The following is a 22,881-nucleotide window of genomic DNA, read 5'->3' on the forward strand; positions in this document are numbered from 1 at the left end:
TAATTAAAGAAAGCACACTTTTCATATTTTACTGCCATAATTTTTCAGTGTATATCAAATTAGCAATCTTTATATTTTATTATGTCATGTTAGATTTTATTTTTATTTTTTTATTATTCTCTTAAGCAATAAATTAGATTCTATTTTTATAATTACTATTTGTTTATTTACATGCATCTGAATGCATGTATGGAGATAAGAGGACAACTGTGGAACTATATCTCTCCTTCTACTGTGTGTTTGTCCTTAGAATCAATCCCAGGGCTTTAGTCTTCCCTCCCTGAGCTGTCTCTCCAGCCCAGAATATTTGCTTTGAAGAATTTCTGTGCTTGAGTTGCTAACTTAACTTTTAAAAAGAAATTGTTAAACAGAGTTTAGCTTGGGATTAGGAAGAAATTTCCAACAACTTTGGAATACCTCTACTCAGAGTTCTGCCATTTATATGGTGCAGCATCCTCAGCCTTGACAAATCAAAATATCAAAGGACTCCAAGGAGTATTGGGGATGCTGCTCTTGTTATGGCATCAAAATTCAGCCAAGTTTTAATTTTTTTTTTTTTTGGTTTTTCGAGACAGGGTTTCTCTGTGTAGCTTTGCGCCTTTCCTGGGACTCACTTGGTAGCCCAGGCTGGCCTCGAACTCACAGAGATCCACCTGGCTCTGCCTCCCGAGTGTAATTTTTTATATGAAAAGAAAGCATCTCCATTGCATTGGCATGTAATTTGCTTTCATCTTCAATTAGTGGTAAAATATTTACCTCAAAGAAATGTTGTAAAAACAAATTTCTTCATGATTGATTTCAGCAAGTATGTGATCTGTATACCTGTTTTATAGACCGAAGCAAGGGGTAGTGTGAAAGTTTCTTGGAGGAAAAGTGTCATGTGTAGGAGTTTAGGAAACCCTATTCTTTCTTTACACATGACAGCTAAGCTATGCCCATTAAATCTCAAAAATATGGTTATGTGTAAGGTCTGTCCAGTGTCAACACCAGTTGACATGCCAATGTGGATGAGGGAAATTTCACTAGATTCCACTCCTAGATGAAGAGCTACATGTAATCAGAGGCTGCTAGAAGAGGGAGAATCAATCTTTTCCAGGGAAGAGACCCCTGATAGGTTTAGTCCCAAATGATAATCCCTAAACATGTACATATGAGCAACACTAAATGGACACAATAGTATATGCATATATACACACATATCTTTGTTACTTTTCTATTGCCATGACCAAATACCATGACCTGTGAAGTTTATGACATTTAATTTGGGGCTCACAGTTTCAGAGGGTTAGAGCGTACAACCATCATAGTGCAGAGCATGGCAGCAGGCAGGAATGAATGATGCTGGAACAATAACTGAGAGCCTACATCTTTGTCTGCAAACAGGGGACTTGTGTGTGTGTTTGTGTGTGTGTGTGTGTGTGTGTGTGTGTGTGTGTGTGTGTGTGTGTGTGCATGCGTGCGTGTGACAGAGAGGGGGAAGGAGATAGAGATAGAGAGATAGATAGAAATATATATATATATATATATATATATATATATATATATATAGAGAGAGAGAGAGAGAGAGAGAGAGAGAGAGAGAGCACTAACTAGGCTAACTAGGTATAGGCTTTTGAAACCCTCAAAACCCTGCCCACAGTGACACACCTCCTCCAACCAGGCCACACCTCCCAATCCTTCCTAAACTGTTCTACCATCCTGGGACCAAGTATTCAAATATATAAGTCTATGGGGACCATTCTCACTCAAACCACCACAGCACATATACACATATTATATACATTTATAACAGTAGAGAAGAGGTCATGAATTTGAAAAGGAGTTCAAGATACATGGGAGTAATTGAAGAAAGAAGAGGGAGAGGTAGAAATGCATATATAGTACCCATGAATGATACTCTCAAAAAAATTAAAAATTAATTTCAAAGAGTCCACTTGGCAAATGTCATCCAGCTAGTTCTAGAACTAGCCTTAATCCAGACATATTGGAGTCTTAAGTCTGCGTGCAGAATTATATTTTCTATGCAAGTTGGGAAGTAGTTTTAAAAGTAGAGAGATCCAAAACAAGACAACTGCAAAAAGAAGACATTCATTTTTTTTTCTCTACTGTGCTCCATCCAACACAAGGATAAAGACAGTGATTAAAAAACAAATGCTGATGAATAGAAGGGTTATTTCCTCAATATCATCCATGAATTCTGCCATGTGGTAGACCCTTCCCTCATAGTTCATTTGGCAGTTGGAGCTGTTAACACTAGCTTTGGTGATACCTCACAGGGTAAGTCAATGGTGCTTTCTGCTTGGGTGTTTCCAGAAGACCTGCCTTCCAGTTATAGAACTTCAGTTTGGTGACCACAGAGAAGCCACACAACAGCCACAGAGGGGAGGAAACAGCTTGTATCTTGCAAAAGGAAGCAGGTGCCCCAATCTCACTGTGCTTCAGTTCTGTGGTCGTTACTATTTTTGTTTGATTTCAATATGGCGTCAGTGAGGCTGGTATATATGACATGTTCTAGGGGTCTTCATGCATATGATTTTCTCCTTTATCTCCATCTTTGGAGACTCTGACATCTGTGGGTGATGAACTTGGCCCTAGGAACATAGCTACTGACAATACAGACAACCCCCCCTTCTTTATGGAGTTCCTATGATTAATGTATGGATAATTTAGAAAGTAGTAAGTGCCATGGAGAAACATTAAGTGGAATACATCCTTAAAAGCCTTGTGTAGAGATGTTACAAAGACTGGTCAGGAGTGATATCTTCTGAGTAATCAATCCGCTTTGGTTAGTATTTCTACTAGTTTTACTTAGGGTGTTGGGAATTAAACAGTCAATATTGTGGGCAAATGATCTAAAGTTGAGTTATGCTCCTAACCCTGAGAAGACAATCTTCACATGAAGAGGAGGCAAGATAGCAAGCTATGTGTTTATCTGGAGATGTCTTTCATGAAATGAGACCAGGAATTGTGAAGTCCCCAAATTAGCAGTCTACTAAGGGGTGTGCGATCATTTCACAAAGAACGAGCAAGTATTGTAGACGAGGAGGAGAGTAAGGGGGAGCAATGGAGGAGACATCAGAGAAGGAGCAGAGCTTACGTAACTGTAAGGCTTTTCTACTCTGCAGGATGACTATTGGACTTCGGTGATGGCCTGGTACCCTAAGTGTGCCACATAGATGCAAATGAACCTGAGACTCAATGCCATACTGCTCTGCACACAGTGCCAAGTCAGCGGTCAGCAGTGTGTTGGCCATGGCTCCCACACCTGCTTCAGACAACGGGGCGAGGCTAAATAATGGTTTGCTTTGGACGAGAGTTCTGAGAAAACCTGTTGGCCAGCGAGTGGGGGGAATGGCTTCATCCTCTTCTCTTCTAATGCCTTTTCCATTTCAACAGTGTCAGCTGGTGAAAATTAACAGAAGGCCTTGGGTTGCTTGCCACCTTCAGTTTTAAAAAAGAACTTTCGGGCTGAGGAGATAGCTCGTTGGGTACAAAAGACACTTGAATCACATGCATGAGGACTTGAGTTTCAATCCCCAGAAGGTACTTAGAAGCCTTACATAGCTCTGATCTCTAGTCCTACACTCCTATGGGAAATGGAAAACAAAAATGGGAAAATCCCTGGAAATGCACAGGGTAGCTAGCCTGGTATAAACAGTACACAAACAACAGAGGCCCTGTCACAAATAAGGTAGAAAGTTAGGACCTATACCCAAGGTTGCCCTCTACCCTTTTTATGGCACATGTCCATCCATACTCACACACATGAATGCTCACTCACATTAAACACACACACACACACAGGGAGATAACTTATTTCTTATTGTTGCATATATTTATGAAGTATGATATAGTAACTCCATACACATGTATAACTTTTAATGGCCAAAACAGGGTAGAATGTTTCCATCTTTCATGAAGGTTTCGTGCTATACCTTCCAAGCATATCTGCTATAATAGTATAATAATAATAACAATAATAAATGTGCTAGCATAGTAACACCACTTTATTATTAGTTTCTACAAGTAATTCTGTTAAATTCCGTCAGCATCATCTCATTGGAATGCATCAATTTACAAAGAGTCTACCTGGTACAGTGTCCACCCAAAAGAAGTCACTCATTAAGTAGCTTTTGAACTTTTTTTCATCTAAAACCTACAAGGTAAGTATCCTGCTTTGCTCCTTTGGGAAATGTCTCCATGCCTGGAAATTTAAGCAAAACATTCAAAGACACAAAGCAAGAGCAGAGATGGGTGTGAGTGTCTAGGTTTTCCCCACCCAGATGCTTGTTGATTAAGGGATTTAAGTCTAGGTCGTCTTGATCCGGATCCTTGTTTATGACTGGGTGTTTCTGTTCCCAGTACATCTGGTGTGGTGGCTGTTACAGGTGCTTTGGGCACAGTTGTGGTCTAATGAAGAGTAAAGGGCTCGAAATCCTCCCAAAGGCCTAACTGTCTTGCTTCTCCTTAGTGACTATGTAGCCTCCTGGATTCTTCATTGTATATTGGAAATACAATGACAACCTTTGAACTTCTTAGTAGGAGATGATAATGTGTGTGTTTGTGAATTATGATGTGATAAGCAAACATAAGGGGATGGATTATTCTGTTAACACATCTCTTGCAAATAAGTGGAAGGTCATTTGCAAATATTACTCCTGCTTCAAGAGGTGCCTGGGAACTGGCCAAGCACTTATATCAGGATTTGGCCAGTTTTTTTTTTTTCTGTAAATGTCTAGATATTAACTGTGTTTGACTTTGTGGGTGAAAGATGTCTGCCACACAATTCACTTCTGATGTTACAGCGTGGAGAACACAGAAATGAATAGGCAGAACTGGCATTCAAATGAGAGGGCCAAACAGAAAACACCAATTTTAGGTATGTAGGTTTTTATTCCAGTTTGTTTTTGTGTTTTCTTGTTTAGATAGCGTTTTCAATTCTTGCATTTTAGTAAGAAAGCTACATTTTGGTTGGCGGCGTTGTGGCTGAGCTTGTGTGCGGCGATGGTGTTAGTGGTGGCTGCAGGAAAGCGCTTGGTGCAATGTCTCACACCATTTTGTTGGTACAGCCCCACCAAGAGACTAGAAGGCAGGACTTACTCTGACTATGAGTCTGTGATTGAGTGCATGGAAGGTATTTGTAAAATGTATAAAGAACATCTGAAGAGAATGAATGCCAACAGCCCCTCCGTCACATACGATATCAGTCAGTTGTTTGACTTTATCGATGATCTGGCAGATCTCAGCTGTCTTGTTTACCGAGCTGATACACAGATGTACCAGCCTTATAACAAAGACCGGATCAAAGAGAAGATCTCCGTGCTCCTTCATCGACAGCCCAACAGGTTGGGAAGTAGTTGAGTTGGAAGCATTAGGGGCTGAGGGTGGGCTTGAAACAGGTGCATACAGTGTGCTGTACTGAATATTTTGTATGATAGGAATCCTGTTTCCATTTTGTTACTAGAGCCAAGATTGAATGTATGACACGATAGTGAATGGTCTTTTCATTCTGAATTTTGCTCCTTTCCTTTCTTTCTTTCTTTTTTTTTTTTTACTTAAACATTTTTATGGTAATTCAGAGAGAAAGCGTTCTTTGCCAGTTAAGGTTGGTTCCGGTCCTTGAAATTGTTTGTATCTGCTTTCTAGCAGTGAATGCACTAACCCTTTGTCAGGGGTAGGGATGGTGACCAGCTTAGTTATGTCCTCTGGGAAAGTCTTTGTAAAACATAAAAAATGTTCTGAAAAAAAAACCCTACATTTTTTAATGGATGTTAGCAATTTATCGACCTGATATTTGTAAATGGTCTTTTGGGGCAAGTAAAATTATGTAACTCAGTGTTAGAAACAGGAGAAATTTTTTCTTTTTATTTACATATAAAAAATACTATGATATTTCTCAAGTTATTGGTAGTGTGCCTTGTGCCACTGAATTTCCAAAATCTATCTTTTTATTTTATTTTATTTTTTTTGCTGTGCTTCAAATAAGTAGAAAAATGGTTATAAAAGAGTAAATGGAATAGAATGAGAGCTGAATGTTGCAATGGGCTGTAGTTTGCTGAGGACAATTTTAGATTCTTGCGGGCATGTCTGTGCATACACACTTTATATGCTGAATGTTAGATTAGGTAGTATTCTGCAGTTTTCTTTTGGGAACAGTCTTGGCAGTGAAAGAAAACTAAAGATTGACCTTGACAGTGTGTCCACCAACCTCGCTGTCATTTGTGCAGAAAGGGAACATGGAAGACGAGGTGGAGGTGTAGACTTGACTGACTTTTGGACACACCCTCTGATTATGCTTCAGTTGTCAGATGCCTTCCTTCTCTTTAGTCTGTCACTGATTCCAGTGACTGCTTAATAGCTTATCTTGCCCATCTGGCCATCCTATTCCTGATGTTTATGTTGATACGCTCTATGTCTCACATAGATGTTTAATGTGATGCTCTTTTCTTTAATAATCATACTGTTGAAAGCCTCGAGTGGGTTACAGAATTTTAATCATATGCCACATAATACTCAGATATCCACTCATATACTTTCATGGATTAGCTTGAAAATGAAACAATTGATCACAGCTAGTGTTGTCCCTTATTGTTAGCTTGTCTGTCTGTGGGTGTATGTCTTGTTCTATTGGAATCAGCCACCCACAGATGACTCACTTTGTTTTGGTTCTTGAGTACACCATATAGCAAGGTTCTCTGACAGCCAAATAGAAGCTGGCATTCATACAAGATCACATTGAATATACAGAAAAGGAAAAATTCATTTGTTCACACCAGTGTTTTACTTTCAAGATCCTTGGTGACAATATTTTTGTGTGTGTGTGTGTGTGTGTGTGTGTGCATGCACATGTAAGAGTGTATTCACATTCATATACTTGTAACTGCATGTGTGAAAGCATACATGCATGTCTGTGTAGAATTCAGAGGTCAAACTCAGATATTATTTTTCAGGAGATGACCACCTTGATTGCTGAGACAGGGTCTCTCAGCACATGGAGCTAACCCAACAGATAAGGCTGCTTTCCAGCAAACCCCAGAGACTCATCTGTCTCTACTCCTCAGCCCTGAGATTACAGGTGTTCACCAGGATGCCCCTCTTTTTACATGGGATCTGGCAATCAAACTCAGGTCTTTCCACTTGCTAGGCAAGCACTTTGACCAACAGAGTGATTTCTCTGACCCTGTGAAACACACACACACACACACACACACACACACACACACACACACACACACACACACACAATGTGTCCATCTCAAACCTCCTTTCACCCTTCTGAGTTTTAATGAATTTTCATTCTTTTAAGTTTGGGATTCACACCTAAAAGGGCCACAAATTACAGATTAGCTTCCCATCTGTGGCAATGCACTAAAGTAGAATGCAAACCCATGTGTCTCTAAAGCCAAATCAAATAAAATACACCTGTTGCTTTGACTGAGAGATGAACACCCTCACATGTACATTAGATAGAAAATAACAGGCCTTAATATATTTTTGTGAGATTTATTAGCTTTTTTTATGATCTTCAAAATTATCTATCCTGTCTTTAAACAACTTGTTTAAAATCCTAAAACTGATGCTCAATAGTTCGTCAATCTGTTCACTCACCTGATAGAATACTACTTGGCAACTAAGAGAGATAATAATGATGGGAACTTGGATGCCTTAAGTTGACATGCTATATGACTTCTTTGACAAGATAATCTATAAATGATAAGATCATATGATGAAAATAGATCAGTAGTTGCCTTGGGTGAGGAAGAGGAGGAATATTTTAGCATAGTGGGATGAATGAGGAGGGGGAGGAGGAATATTTTAGCAGAGTGGAACAGAATGAAGGAGTTTTCTGAGTGGGGGAATTATTATGTACCCTGATCATAAAGCAGTTGTTCATATCTACACCTCTTTAAAGCCACAGTGCTCAGCAATATGGTAATCTTACTTTGTGTTAACTTGACTTGTGATACATTTTAGCAAACCCAACATACCTGATTATTCTTATTGAGAACACAAACACCAACAGCTAATGGCAGAGGGATATCAGCCATTCCTTATGACATAAATTTAATTGCGCTCCTTTTACTAAGACACAAAGTCATAACTCACAGATCTAGTTATTACGTTTACAGAAGAGCTGAGAAAACTGCAGATTCTGCTCAGTGGATAATTCTCTAGGTTCCGAGTGCATGAGAATAGTTATGTGTCTCCCAGCTGCTGTAACTTGTCCTCTTGTGCATATGGAGTGCTTTTCTGTTCTTATGGTAATCATTTTCCTTCCTTCCTGTATATATATATATATATATAGTGTGTGACAGTTACAGTGGCTGTGGGAACCATAACTTTAAGTTCTGTGACTTCTGTGAGTAAAACCAGCCATAATGTTGAATTAATGCCATTGCTCACATGGAATTTCCCTGTTGCTGTAAGTGGGAAACTTATAGTGTATTTAAATAAAGGCTTGGCATTCATTTTTCAGTAGTATATAAATTATGACACATATGTAGACTAATTTCATCATTAAGTAGCATTACTACTAAACAGAATAAGGATGACATTGGAGATTATACACAAAGTACCATGCGTTAGCATAATGTGGTTTAGCCATCCATACAATCAAAATGGAAGATAAGGAGCTAGGGAGACAGCCCGACAGTCAAAAATACTTACAGCTCTTGCAGAGGACCCAGGTTCAGCACACTACTTCCCTAACTCCAGTCCAGGGCCTCCAACAATCTCTTCTGGCCTCCAAAGGCACCAGGCTTGCATGCACATGGTACATGTGCATAGTTGTAACACACACACACACACACACACATACACACACACACACACACACACACACACACACACACACACACCCCAAAAATAAATACTTAGAAAACATGGAAGCTAGAAGACTACCATGACTCTCACTCAGCAAATAACAAACTACAACTCTGCTCCTAGCCCTGGTAGCTTTGTCAGACTGCCTTCAAACAGGACTGATCAACTGGAACATTGATTCATTTACTAAAATGAAATGGTAGTGGAGACTTTCCCGGCTGCAGAGCTTCAGAGAGTGCTGGTTATTGTTGGTTCTGGGTGTTGAAACATCAGTATTGGCATAGTGCATCAGGCAGAATTTGGGACTTGATAACATGCAGTATAAAAGACATGCAAGGAATCCTTTGACATCAGGAACATTGGGTAAGAATCTAATTGTTGATGGCCCCACCTGTCTTGCCTGGGTGTCATTTTAGAAACAGCCAATCAAGGTGAGACCAAGAACCTGAAGGAGAGGTTTTTTTGGCACTGGACCCGCTGTGGCATTCTTGTCTGTCATTAGGCTGGGCCCCACGTGGGGTGGTAGGACGTCTTTTAATGCCAGGATACTGATAGTACTTACAGGGGTAGTAAGGTATAGTGGGTGTAGGAAATGAAGTGCATTAGCCCCAGAGACAAATCAAAGTATAGAAAATTTCCTTCCCTTCTTCCTAGGTGAGTTCATATGAATTGACTGCGAGGTCTTCATGTTCTGGGGACATTGGACCTAGGTTTGGTGAGGACAGAGAAAAGTTTGAGAGAGAAAAGTAGAATCAAAAGCTCCAGGGCAGCTACTACTCCTGGCTGAAAGCTTATTGGTATGCAGGCTATTTCTGTATGTTATGGCCTCCTGGCTGTTACCAGATGCAGAGGTGGTGGGTCAGGGAGCCTTTGCTTGTTTGCAGCTGTTCACCCACCCTAGAGGAGGATGAAAAATGGCCCTCTTGTGCTGGCACTGTCCGAAGGTTAGGGAGTGTACGTCTTAGTGAGGAAGGGTGCTTAACATATTCCCATGGATAGGAAGACCCACGTCATCTGTGCCTCCAAGCATGGCCTGCATACCAGCGGTCTTTAGTCTGAGCAATCTCTGCAGGCCTCCTTGTCCCCAAACTGTATTATAATGATGGAGTCACCCAGCTTTCATTAAAGCAAGACATTCTATCTTTGTTCATACAAGTAATTATCCAGGCTGATGTGCCAGGCAAATGGTAGCATGATCATATTTCCAGGAAAGGTGAACACGAACCCTGTTCTCTCTTGTCTGTTTCTCTGCATGTATCACTCTCTCACTCTGTTCTCTAACCCTGCAAAATCCTCAGCTTTTCTAGCTATTCCCTCATCTGTGCACACACACTAGACCAACAGGCTGCTGAGCATCATATTTACTCTTGACAGGTGTATAGTCTGTCACCCCTGCCGTCCTGAGTACAGGAGCACATTCACACTAGGAACCTCATGTTACCCTGTAAAGTCATTCGTTGGCAATGCCTGGTTCCTACTTTTGGACTGGCGATTAGACAGTTGTGGGACCCAAGATGTCTAGTTGGAAAAATGTTCCACAAATTGAATATTGAAGGGCTTCCCAGTTTGTGCATGCTGAGTTCCCAGGGGGATGGGCAGAACAATTTAGTTTGGTAGTTGCAGGCCAGAAAGTCCCACCTTGGGAGGGACTTGGCTACATGCCTTCCTGGTCCTCTTCCAGGGATTAAAACAAGTTGTTTGCTATATGTGTGGATGTACTCACAATCTAGTACCCGAGCCATGTTCTAACAGATAACCTAGGTCCCAGAGGCCATGGCCTGATCAACACCTCTGAGCTCACCTCCTCTTGCCACACAGCCAGCAAAGCCTCCCCCTGCCCCCCATACCTGAAACCGGATATGCAAATATTGGATTTCCAAAGGGTTGGGGCGGGACATTGTTACAAGTAAACATTCATTTGCTTATCTAAATCAGAATTTTCTTTACTTTTACAGAAGGCCCGTGGCAGTGATGATCTGAATGCTTCTATGACATCTCAGCATTTTGAAGAAGAATCTGTGAGTGACGTTCAGTACAAACTAACACTGATGTCAGCATCGCAAATACTTCCTACCAACTGTCTGTAGTGCTCTGCTCCTTTATCTTTAAAATATATGGAAAGGTGCCCACCTACAGAAACATGTCTTGCAAGTGCTAGCTAGAAGAGATTAATTCAGATTTATTGATTGGTTAGCCTGGAATAGATTTGTCTAAAAATATACAGTAACTATGCAACTGAATTTGGAAGGATTCAAAGCCCTTTGAAGCCCTCTGAAACTTTGAAAAGTAGCTTGTCAAGGGCAGCTGCAGCCACAAGATCAATTGATTGAGTGCCTAATGAATGAATAATAAATCATCCCGTCTGTTCTTTGAAGAATGGTAGAAATTTGAACTGGCTCAAACATTGCATGGGATTCATACAATTCATAGGTACTCAAAAAATAGGCAGGTTCATCACTGGAGCCCATGACAGTTGATGAATTCCTAGAGAGGGAAGCGACAGAGCTTAGGGGACGGGAGAGCACAAGGGTAAAGAAAGACAGCAAGGGAAGATACTGAATAATGAAGGAGAAATGCGCCTAAGCTAGAGAGCACAGAGCTGAGACTGTCCATTGTGGACCTGGAGACTCAGGTGAAGAGCCTGTGCCTGATGGACTGGAAAGACTCACGTTGAGAGTTGAAATTCTATCCCATGTGGAGGAGGTCTACTGGAGTTGGTGAGGATTGATGGGAATGTAGACAAGAAGTGGGAGACAGTCTACATAGGAGGTAGATATGTGGACACACCTTGGTGGGAGGCAGCCCCGTTCCACTTTCTTCATACTATTTCTTCTCCAGTGTTCTGTCCTTATTTTGAAATTAGTTTATTCCCCACCCCGGTGTGTGTGTGTGTGTGTGTGTGTGTGTGTGTGTGTGTGTGTGTGTGTGTGTAAGTATGTATGTGTTCATACCTGTGTATGTGGGTGCACTTGCCTTTGTCATGTGGAGGCTAGAAGAGGACATCCTCTTCCGTCACTTTCCATCTATTCCTTTGAGGCAGAATCTCTCCCTGAACCAAGACTCCTATTTTCTCTGCTAGGCTAGATGCCAGCCAACCTGACTGAACCTATCTCCACCTCCCTCAGAGCTGGAGTTGCAAATGTGCATAGAATGTTTGGCTTCTTATGTGAGTGCTGGGACTGGAACCCCAGTCCTCAGAATTACACAGCATGTGCCCAACTGCTGAGTCATCTCTCCAGTCCAAGTATACAGTTTTATAATAAGAAATTTCCCAATCAATCAAGGAGTTTAGGGGGTTCAGACATTGACACACTATTCATTCAACTGCTGGAAAGTTCATCTTGTGAAGTTATACTCATGATTACCTCTGAATTCAGATACAATCCCACTAGGGGAAAATATCAAGTAATTGACTGATAATGTAGTTAATGACTATGTTATCAAAGCAATTTACAGCTGAGGTTCATACTTGAGCACTGTTTCTTTTGTCTTTCCTGATTAATAAGCAGTGTCTCCACTTGGGCTCACATTTCACTAACTTAGATGCTGTTTTCATCTGTGCAGACTCTTGGAGAAGCCGGTGATTGCCTGAGTCACCTCCCGAGCCCCTTCGCATACCTCCTTACTATACATCTGAAGGAAGGCCGTAATCTCGTGGTCCGGGATCGCTGCGGTAAGGTTGTTCTGTTGTGCGCTTGCTCAGTAGCCTGAAAATTCCTCTGTGTTCTGGTAGGAAGGCTAGAGTCAACCACGGTCCATCTCACACTGTTTAGAGAGGAGCTCATCCCTCACACTGGACCTCCAGCCTCAGCCTCTGCCACATGCATTGACTGTGACTTATTTAAAAGTGATAAATGCTGGTATCCTTAAAAAATAGTAACAATTCATAAAGCTATTTTAGAATAAAATAGCCATGATAATTTGTATTTGGCATAGAGCAAGCAGTTCAGAAAAATAGTCACTTGGCCTTCCCACTTTATTGAAGAGAGTGAATGGATTTCTAAGATGAGGCAACAAGATTCACTGATTGATGCAAATAGTGTTTAAACTTCTTCCTTCCTGTCTTGAGATTCCACAGGATCCCCTTTATAGCCATTGTCTGTTTGTCTTTTCTACAAGCCTGTATACATTCCCATATCTATTTAAATTAAATTAAGACTGTGATACCTTTATTGTTGTGCAATAAGCTTTGCTTTTTGCTTTCCGTCTTCAAGATAGGCCATGGTTTTCTGTGCAAATATATTTTCTCTTTTAAACTCACCATGTTGCTGCATGTCCTTTGCATGTTCGAGTCTCCAAAGAGGCTGGTTCATCATTTCTGTGTCCTTGGGTCCCCACTTACGGATTCCATCTTTGTTCATGGCAAGCTGCCCTCAGTTAAGAAGGCTGAGACATGCAGCTGGGCAGGGTGAGCAGGTAGTACCTGTTGGGGTTTCTTCTGTTCTGCTCTCAGCAGCTCCTGGCATCTGCCATTTAAGTAAGGCCTTTCTTTCTGGTTACTACCCATGCTGTCTGTTCCTGTTTGACCACACAGGCTTTGCTGGTCCTTGTGTAGCCATCAGTGGACAAGGGAGTGGTGATCTGTCCTCTGCTGTATGAATGCTGCACCCAGATCTTGTGCTCAATCATACATTAGTCAGCTTCCACTTCTCGTATCTGCTGCCTCCAAGCCTGGAGCACGGCTAGCTCATTTGCCACACACATTGCCCTTCTAGTCACCTCACTGCTGCCCCAGAATTCTCCCTACTACCTCTTCACACTCCATGTACTTGTGCTGCCAATTCTGCTACAAATCTGCTCTCACTCATATGACTTCTGTCTGTGAGAACTGTGTGAAATATATCCTTTCTTTCTTTTTTTTCTTTTTGTTGGCTTTTTGAGACAGTGTTTCGTGTGTAGCCTTGACTGCCCTGGAACTCTTGCTTTGTAGACTAGACTGGCATCAAACTTAGTAGAGATCTGCCTGCCTCTGCCTCCTAAAGTGCTGGGATTAAAGGTGTACACCACCACCGCCCAGCACATCCTTTCTTCTTAATAAAAACTCTTTCTCTTTTCATATGTAGTTTTCAAAACAGAGGGTCTTGCATTGTATTTGTTAGTAAGTCTATTTTTTTATTCAATCCCATAATTTCTTATCTGCCATTTGAATCACATGTGTTTTTACGTCTGTCATAAACACATCCATGTCTATAGATACATTCCATGCCAATTTAATGAGAGGGGTCACCTAGATCTTCATACCTGGGACAACATCTAAGGGATGTGATCCTTAATTAATATAAGTAACCACTTACAGATGACCCGACTCTGGAACTGCTAAGTGTTCCAGTGACTGCTTTTGTTAAAAAAGACCACTTTCGAGTCCATTCTGTGACAACATCCTCAGATGTTAAGAGCATTCTGGAGAGAGATCGTTTAACTTTGCAGGTCCCAAAACAATTTTTTTTGTATTTATTTTGTATATATATATGTGTATATATATACACATATATATATACACATATATACATATATATAATTTTGTATATGTACATGTATATATAAGCATATATTTATATGTCTTTAATCTTAGAATTCATTAGAATTCTAATTCATACACACACACACACACACACACACACACACACACACACTTTTTTTGGAATTCCCTTCCCTCCAAATCTATAACTTTGGGGGTAGTCATAGGCCCTGGATCCTTTTGGGAGCCTTTTCTGATCTTTTGATTCTCTCTTATGTATGAGTCATCTAGCCAGCCTATTCCTGGTGCATCATTCTAATACAATCACAGCACATCCCTATAAGGTGGTCAGTATACTTGAGTGATGATGAAGCTATTGCCATGTCAAAAAGAGAATGAAACACTGCGGCTCATATGCACTTTTTTTACACTTTGCTGTTTTAATTTTTATTGATGCATATTTGTGGGGTATTATGTTTATGTATGTACAAATATATGTAATGATCATATGTGTGCAATTTGCTTATATATCACCTTAAATACTTCTCAGCTCATCATTGTGAGAACATTAACTCTCTTCTCCATCTGAAGATTATTGTATTATTGTTGGTTATGGTCATTCTATTGGGCAACACAATCCCAGAACTTCTTACCCCACATAGCTATAACATGATGCCTGTGGCTAACCTCTGTCCCCCTTTCTCTTCCCCATGTTCTTCTTGTCCTGTGGTATCCACCATTCTGCTTTCAACTTCTCTGAGATTCTACATATAAATGAGAACATATAGCATTTGCTTTTCTCAGCCTGGCTTATTTCATTTAACATAGTGTTCTTCAAGCTCATCCTCTTCCTTTTAATTACTGTGGAGTTTATATTCATTATTTACAGGAGAGCTGTATTTGTATTTTTTCCCTTAAATGGGATAATATATTTAATTTTTAATTTAAAAATCAAAATGCATGTAACTGATCAGATATTAATTTTCAGTTCTGATGGGGGCTTTCCAAAGTGTTCAGAGGTTTGAGTTACCTCATCAGCTCAGGGAAACAGCTAGAAGATTGTTAATTTCCACGCATAGTTTCCATTTTGTAGGTTTTGCTCATAGACGTTATTTCTGATGAATCATTCTCTGTTACCAAAGAGCTCAGCATTTTCTATGAATTGTTACAAAAATCATTCCTGTTTATGAAGCTTTCAGTCTAGATATAGGTTGGCAAATAGTTTATACCCAAGGCCCAGTAGTAGGTATTTTAGGCTTCATGATCCATGAGTGACAGCTATTCATCTTGTGTTACTATAACAGGAAAACATTCATAAAGAGTACATGAGCAAATGGACATGGCTATGTTCTGTTAAAACTGAATTAATATAAGCAAAGATAAACTAGTCATTGGGCAGGAGTGAACCCAGATACTAGAGTTGCTGACCTCTGACTAGAATATTATGATCTGATTTTTGGATTCATTCTCTAAAAACACACTTTTAATTGCATTGTGGCTGAAACCACTGTTTGAATAAAGAATATGTGTTTATTAAGCAATCGTGATTTGAAGTTCACACTTTTAGTAGATCTATCTAGGAAGCCTCTTGGTTAAAAAGACAAAATACTGCATTACTATCTGGAGATATTAGGCAGCCAAAAGTCATGTTTTGGTATTTCTCCAGGTCTTAGGGTGAAAACTCAGTTTCAGGAGGGGACTGCTTAGGTAACATCAAGAAAGTATAAAGCTGTGTTTAAAGGCTTCTTGACCCACAGGAAACTAAGAGGAGGGGCCTCCCAGGCACTCCAGTGCCTCTGTTGGCCAGGGCTGGGAAATACACCCTGCTGATGCTGAATCCTTTGCTTCTGTCTTTGAAGATGTTGAGGTTTTTCTGGGATTTTTTTTGAAGTTTGTTAATGAATACAGTGGTCAGGTGTTCTTTGGAAATATTCAGTGAGGAACTTGTGGTTCAGAATGCCAAACACGTTTAGCACTGGTGTCCTGCAAAGAGCAAGGGTCTGCAGCTGCTACCCAGGACCAAACTATCTGTCATATCTATTGCTTGTTTATGTTCTCTTGGTGTTGGCAGTATTCTCTCTCTCTCTCTCTCTCTCTCTCTCTCTCTCTCTCTCTCTCTCTCTCTCTCTCTCCTCTTCCTCCTCCTCTTCCTTCTCCACCATTCCTCCTTCCCTACATTCTCCTCTCCATCCCTTGTAAACATGAATATATCCATGTGAATAATTATGGATGTAAGAAGAGTGTCATGTGAGGCCAAGAGCTTTAACCACACAGTTCTAGAAGTTTGGACACATATCAAATATTGCTATGCTAGGACTCTTTCTAGTGTAGAATTCTTTTCTTTGGGTTTCTGACATCTTCCTTTGCTTACACCACACTAGATCCAGTAATGGGCATTTTGTGCCTGATTAAGGGATTCTTTTTCTTTTTCTTTTTAGGCAGGCAGTTTTGCTTGCTGTGGTGTGAGCTTGAGATGCAGCACATTGTCTGGGTATGGCCTTGAGCTCATTCTTTTAGGAGGAATATCATGGCCATTTTCCTCTCAGTAAATGCCTGTTTGTCTCTGCCTGACCTCCATCTCCTCTCCTCTCTTTGTTCTTGCATTCACCCCTTTACAACATTATCTTCATACTTCATATCCCATGTTTCCTTCCTACTTTGGGGCTGTAAAGTTACACCTGCTGTATTGTTTTTGAGCACATAAGACTTGCCTTTTTCTATGGTTTTGTGTGGTCCTGGACCAGTAATTTTAAGTCTTTGAGAATCAAAGCTGAAGTGATATAACATGACCATCTATTTTCAGTACAACTGCTTCATCATGTGGTTGATGCATAGAAAAAATTGGATCACAGCTCATTTTCCCATAGAGAGTAATGTGACTGAGAAGATACTTGGTGTCCCAGCGGGTAGAACTCAGGTCAGCAGCCTCACCTTCCACACTCATGGGATCCTGAGTTTTCTAATATAGACAAAATCTCATGACCCTGGGAAAACTCCCATCTCATGCCTCTTATACCCTACATCATTAATTCCTGAAAATGAACAGCACCCACATTAAAGCCTGTTTTTCCCCTTAAAAACTTAGGCTAACCCAAGTCCATAGATGTAGACTGAAAGAATACTGTGTTGATGGTGCCCTCTCCTGGCTGCTCTCCAGTATTGCAAAGGGAAAAAATGAAATTCACCATAACATTCCTAGGGCCATAACCGTCACTCCCACTGTGTTGAGGGATAATGGTTTTCTTTGTGATGTGAGTTATTTTGAAAACTCATGACCTGTTCCACTACAAAACTTCTCTCTTTATTCATATCAGAAATAGATAAGTATTTGATGTTTGTTTATAGAGTAGTGGCAGCTTCCTCTTCCGATGACAGGAAAACCGTCATTGGAGGTCACTTTTGAAAGGAGTGACTTGAAGATCAAGAGCACCAAGACTGCCACACGAACGGGTGATTAGAAAGCTGATGGACTGCCACTGAAGCGATCCAATGATCAGCCCTTCTAATTTAAATCTTGCTCCACTTAGCAGGCTGAGTTTTATGATTGTATATTCTCTTTGTAATGAAAGGATAATCATGGGAGAGCTATAGAGAAACACAGCCTCTGGTATGGCTGTAAAGATGGACAGACGGCTGTTTCTAGAACTCTGCAGGAAAAAAAAATAGCATCCTTTGAATGACTCTTTTGGCATTGGTGGTGGTATTATACCCTGCACTTTATTTTTTTTTTTTTGGTTTTTTTGTTGTTTTTTTTTTTGGTTTTTCGAGACAGGGTTTCTCTGTGTAGCTTTGCGCCTTTTCTGGGACTCACTTGGTAGCCCAGGCTGGCCTCGAACTCACAGAGATCCGCCTGGCTCTGCCTCCCGAGTGCTGGGATTAAAGGCGTGCGCCACCACCGCCCGGCTATACCCTGCACTTTAAATTGGATTCAGGAAATGCTCCTCAAGATGTAAGACTAACATGGGGGAAATGTTGCGGATGAAGTCACCATCAGGTCCTCACTAGAATTTTAAAATGAGTTGCCTTTTGCTGATATAAGTTTGAAAGCAGGGTTTCCTTTCTATGGCATAATAAACCCTCATTCTTGGAATGCTCTGTCACTCACTTTTGGTTCCTATGTATATTGTTCTCTATTACAAATATTTAAGAAGAAAGATAAAATTATAGAGCACATACTTCTCTGGTGAGTCAATGTTCCAAATTAGGTTAATTAAAAATGAATTTTTATTGCTATTTATTATTATTATTATTACTATTATTATTAGGGTGTATGTGTGTACTCACATGCATATACATGTTCCTATGATGTGTGTGGACATGTGTGTGCCACAGCACATGTATAGAGGTTAGAGGAAAACTTCATGGTGGTCAGTTTTCTCCGAGTTCTGGTTCTGGGGATTGACCTCAGGTCACTAGGTCACCAGGGTTGTGTGGAAAATATCTTCACCCATTGAGTCATCTTGCTGCCCCCCTCCCAACTTTTATTATTACAAGCCATGCTTCCACAAATGCGCCTGTCTTAAACTGTGTGTACAGCTTTGGTCTTCACTTCTTTGCAAGTCAATTATTGATTTGCATCGATTTTCTTCAGTCTTCTGATCATATGACTGGTTCCCTGTTCTCATTACAAAATTGGCAGTTTGCTCCTAAGAAAGGCTTAGCCTCACCAGAGGCAATGAGTTGGCTCACTTTCTATTATCTACATTGACTGTAGAATAACTTTGTTAATTGGGTAGAGGAAAAACATTATCCTTTTTTTTTGCTTAAATCTGTGTTTGCATCAATAATTTTGGACATTTAAATAGGTTCATTCAGATTTGTTTTTATCTTTGCCAGCCCCTCTTGTGTGCAGAATGGCCTTGCTTCCCCAGTGTGCTGGGTAGATTTACAGAGAGCATTATAATTTGTCATTGGACTTTTACTCTTATTTCTGAAGGGTCTGTTGTGATCATCTTGCTAGTTTTCACTCCTAGTCTGAATAGTGCCTCCCTCTGTTTCCAATGTCTACAGAGGCCCGTGCTCCTTGGATCACTCACATTAATCTATCTCAGTCTGTGTTTTCATTTTGCATTTGTATTTTTTGTATGTCTCCATTTTTTTCCAATATTAAGACCTGAATAGAAACTTAGTTTATCTTTTTCAAAATGACTTCTAGATGAACAAGGACAAAGCTTTCTTTCTCTAGTGATTAGAGGGCCTCTTTTCAACCACTATACACTCAAGTGCAATATATACCAGCGTTTGTGTCCTGGGCTTCTGTTGGATTTCTGCGACGTGTTCTGTAGTGCAAGAGTCAAGTGCACATCCCAGTCTTACTTCAGCCACACAACCCAATGAACCCTCTTTATTTTGCAAACCTCCAGCTTTGCTTCTCACTGCAGTACCGTCTCTGAACACCAGATGGCATGAGATCCTTACTCTGGGTGTGCAGCAGCATAAAAACATGTGGGCCTCTGTGTCAGAAGTGAACCTGAAAGCTGATCCAGTGGTGCGGGTGTCACTCTTTCTTCTCTGCTGGTGGTGTTGTAGCTTAAGATGCTAAAACAAATTAGCAGCCCATTCTGGAATCTGATTCTGTGCCCCCTCCCCTTCCCACCCTGCATAGATCATGCAGGACATACTGGTCTTAAAAAGCCTTTCTGTTTTCCCATTTCTGAGATCTTCTCTCTGGGGACTGTTGTGGCTCGGTTTTGTTTTGAGACTATGTACACTCCTGCTTTGATTGGTGTGTTCGGTGCTTGCCACTCTGTCAAGCCAGTTTCCATTTAATCCTTTCTCAGTGCTCATGAGGGGACAAGGAAAGAAAGCCTGGAATGACTCCAATACTTGCTGCGCCTGTCTTGACCACTGAATTGAATTTAGCCCGGCATGATATTTATCTGCTGGTGAAAGACTTCTCTATGTGGGTGAGGGTGTCCCTTGTCAGGTGCGGCATGGTGTGTGATGGGTCCCGTGCTGTGTTCCAGGTGTCTGTTGCTCATTTTGCTCCTTCATCTGTTGTACATTGGTGTTCTGCTTGTGAGTATGTGTTTCTATGTCTCCAGGCCTTCTCATTTTACTTGAACCTTTGTTTCTTGTGTTACAAGGATGGCCATGCATGAGATTCACAGAAGTTCACACTCATGTGTGCTTCTGGTTACCCATAAAGAACAGGGATGCAGGCATATGGTTTGCATGGCCAGTTCCATCAAAGGCCAGCTAGTTCAATCCTGTATTCACTAAATAACCAGTTTACTGAAATTACTGTGTCTGTATATATTGACAAGTCTTTCAGCTATAAAAAGTTTTGACCATTATATGCATATATATGATGCATATATATATGTGTGTGTGTATATATATATATATATATATATATACATATGACATAGACTTTTTAAGTAGCTGTGAAATGTATCTGACTTATTAACAATGGATATTGAAGACAAAATCAGAGTAGCATTTTAAAGAATATTTAAATATTTATTTACTTTAAATGTATTTTTATTTTATGTTTATGGATGTATTGCCTGCATGTAAGTATGTGCACCCTGTTCATGACTGGTACCCATGGAAGCAGAAGTTGGTGGCACCCAGAAGAGGGTGTCAGATCCACTTGGAAATGGAGTGACAGATGGTTGTGAACCTCTACGCAGGTGCTCTAATTTGAGCCCAGGTCATCTGCCAGAACAAATGCTCTCTTAGTCACTGAGCCATCTCTCTAGCTCTTTAAAAAATGCTTATGCCAACAAAATGATAGGGACAGGGTATGTTGTGGCATTGGTTATGGAGTCAGAAAAAAGGGAAGGTTAGTGATGGGAAAAAGATGAAACAAAGAGAATCCAGATGGTAAAGGGAACAGAGTCTCAGTAGGTAGAGACAAAGGTAGTATGCGATGCGGCTGGAGGAAACTTATGGGAGGTCGTTGTCTAGGAGAATCCAAATGCCCCTGGAAACGCTCATTGCTTATTTTACTGCGGCGCCGATAGGTTCTATTATATATTTCATACAGGTTTTTATAAACTTCATAAACAGTTAAAGGAGGTTTGTGGTAAAATTGAGACTTTCAGATCATCAATTCTGCCATAAGTTGATTTCTGGAAGATTGTTGAGTAAAGTGGATATTTGTGTTGTGTTTTGTATTTTTAATCATGTATATTTGTAAATTGCCTGAGACCATTGCATTTCAAGGTCCAATCAGGGCCAGTCCTCGCTCAAGGGGCCACAGGAGGTTTTGCATATGCATGGACCCCTTAGAGGAGAGAAGTTGTTCCTATTCAGTTAAGGTGGGTACATTCGCAAGTGTATTTTAAGGACTGTAGACCATTGAGGAAAACATAGCTCGTCTGAGAATGAAAATGGGCAAGTGGATCTTAGAAGCAGATAGCCTCCATTTGCAGAAGTAGCCTGGGCTGGGACCTACCAGCAGATGCTTGTATTTCCAGCCTTGAATGATCCGGGAGGACCCTTGGCTTGGGATTACTCTGAACGCATATGCTACATAGGAAGTGATTCCTTATTTTCACAGGATCAAGGAAACTGCTCCCTCTCTTTCTCAGTTGCCCCTTCTGGTTTCTGAATGGGACTGTGAAAGGATGTAGTGTGCAGACACCATTGCATCTGCATGGCTTCCCTGTGATTCTGTGAGGCACGGGCTCCTTATGTAGAAGTCACAACTAGCATACCTCCTCCATCTTATTTTTTATTCTGGAAATTGTCTTGTTCTTTTATTTAGTCAGCCTCAAAGACAGAGCTCAGGGACCCCATACTGCCAAGGATAGATTTCCAGAGTGCCCTGAAGTCCTCAATGAATGACCTCTGGATTTTTTGATAGAGAAGAAACCTATGTTTCTGGGGATTTAAAATTTTTAATTTTGTACACAGGTGTTTCCTTTTCAGAACACTCAACAATATTATAGAGATGTTTTCCTGAGTTTATAGAATTCCTGAAAAAAAGAATTTAAGCTCACAGTTTTTTCTTCCCATTTCCCTAAAAGGAAGGTGATAGAAAATTCCGCAGCGTCAGAGCTAGCACTAAAGAAACTTGATAGGGAGAAATTAGTCATGTGAATTACCTTGGACATTAAAATAAAGTAAATGGACATTAGGACTGCATAAATGGTTATATGCTCTTCCTTTTTTAACTTAACTGAATCATGATGCTAAAAATAGCAGCCCTGACAAGGAGGCGTTCTTCGTAAATTTTGGAGCTGGCGACCATTGAAACAGATCGGTTTATTTGTTCTCAGGGGACTCTTTTGAGAATCGTAGCTTTTCACATTACGAAGGAGAAGAACGCAGTGTAAGGAAACTGAGTGAATTATTCAAGATGACACAGTTTCTCACAGGATGCTCCTGCGCTACCTTCAGCCTCTCTGGGTGTGTTGGGTACCCCTAGACATACGCCTTTACTTCCTGGAGCTCAGATGAATTTAAGATTACCTCTATAGATTGTTTTCCATAGTCAAATCATTTCAAAGATGCCTTCTCCGCAAGTTTTATGTTGTATTTACATTGTTGTTCTTTGTATCCTGCATCTATTAATGAGATTTGTATTTTATTTATTTTATTATTATTACTCTGTGTGTGTGTGTGTGTGTGTGTGTGTGTGTGTGTGTGTT

General features: G+C 40.5%; 1 protein-coding gene and 1 pseudogene across 2 annotated transcripts in view; both read left to right on the forward strand.

Annotated features, from left to right (window-relative positions):
- The window catches only part of Mctp2 (multiple C2 and transmembrane domain containing 2), a 247,018-nt gene that overhangs the window by 54,073 nt on the left and 170,064 nt on the right, over window positions 1-22,881 (forward strand). For both annotated transcript variants that reach the window (XM_052763049.1, XM_052763048.1), the window contains exons 3-4: window positions 10,779-10,841; window positions 12,388-12,496. In XM_052763049.1, coding sequence (XP_052619009.1) covers window positions 10,779-10,841; window positions 12,388-12,496 — 172 coding nt within the window. The remainder of the gene's footprint in view (window positions 1-10,778; window positions 10,842-12,387; window positions 12,497-22,881) is intronic.
- Window positions 5,043-5,361, forward strand: LOC128094638 (enhancer of rudimentary homolog; annotated as a pseudogene).

This window comes from Peromyscus californicus, unplaced genomic scaffold, assembly GCF_007827085.1.
Source record: "Peromyscus californicus insignis strain IS unplaced genomic scaffold, ASM782708v3 Scaffold_4__1_contigs__length_199733344, whole genome shotgun sequence".
NCBI lineage: Eukaryota > Metazoa > Chordata > Mammalia > Rodentia > Cricetidae > Peromyscus > Peromyscus californicus.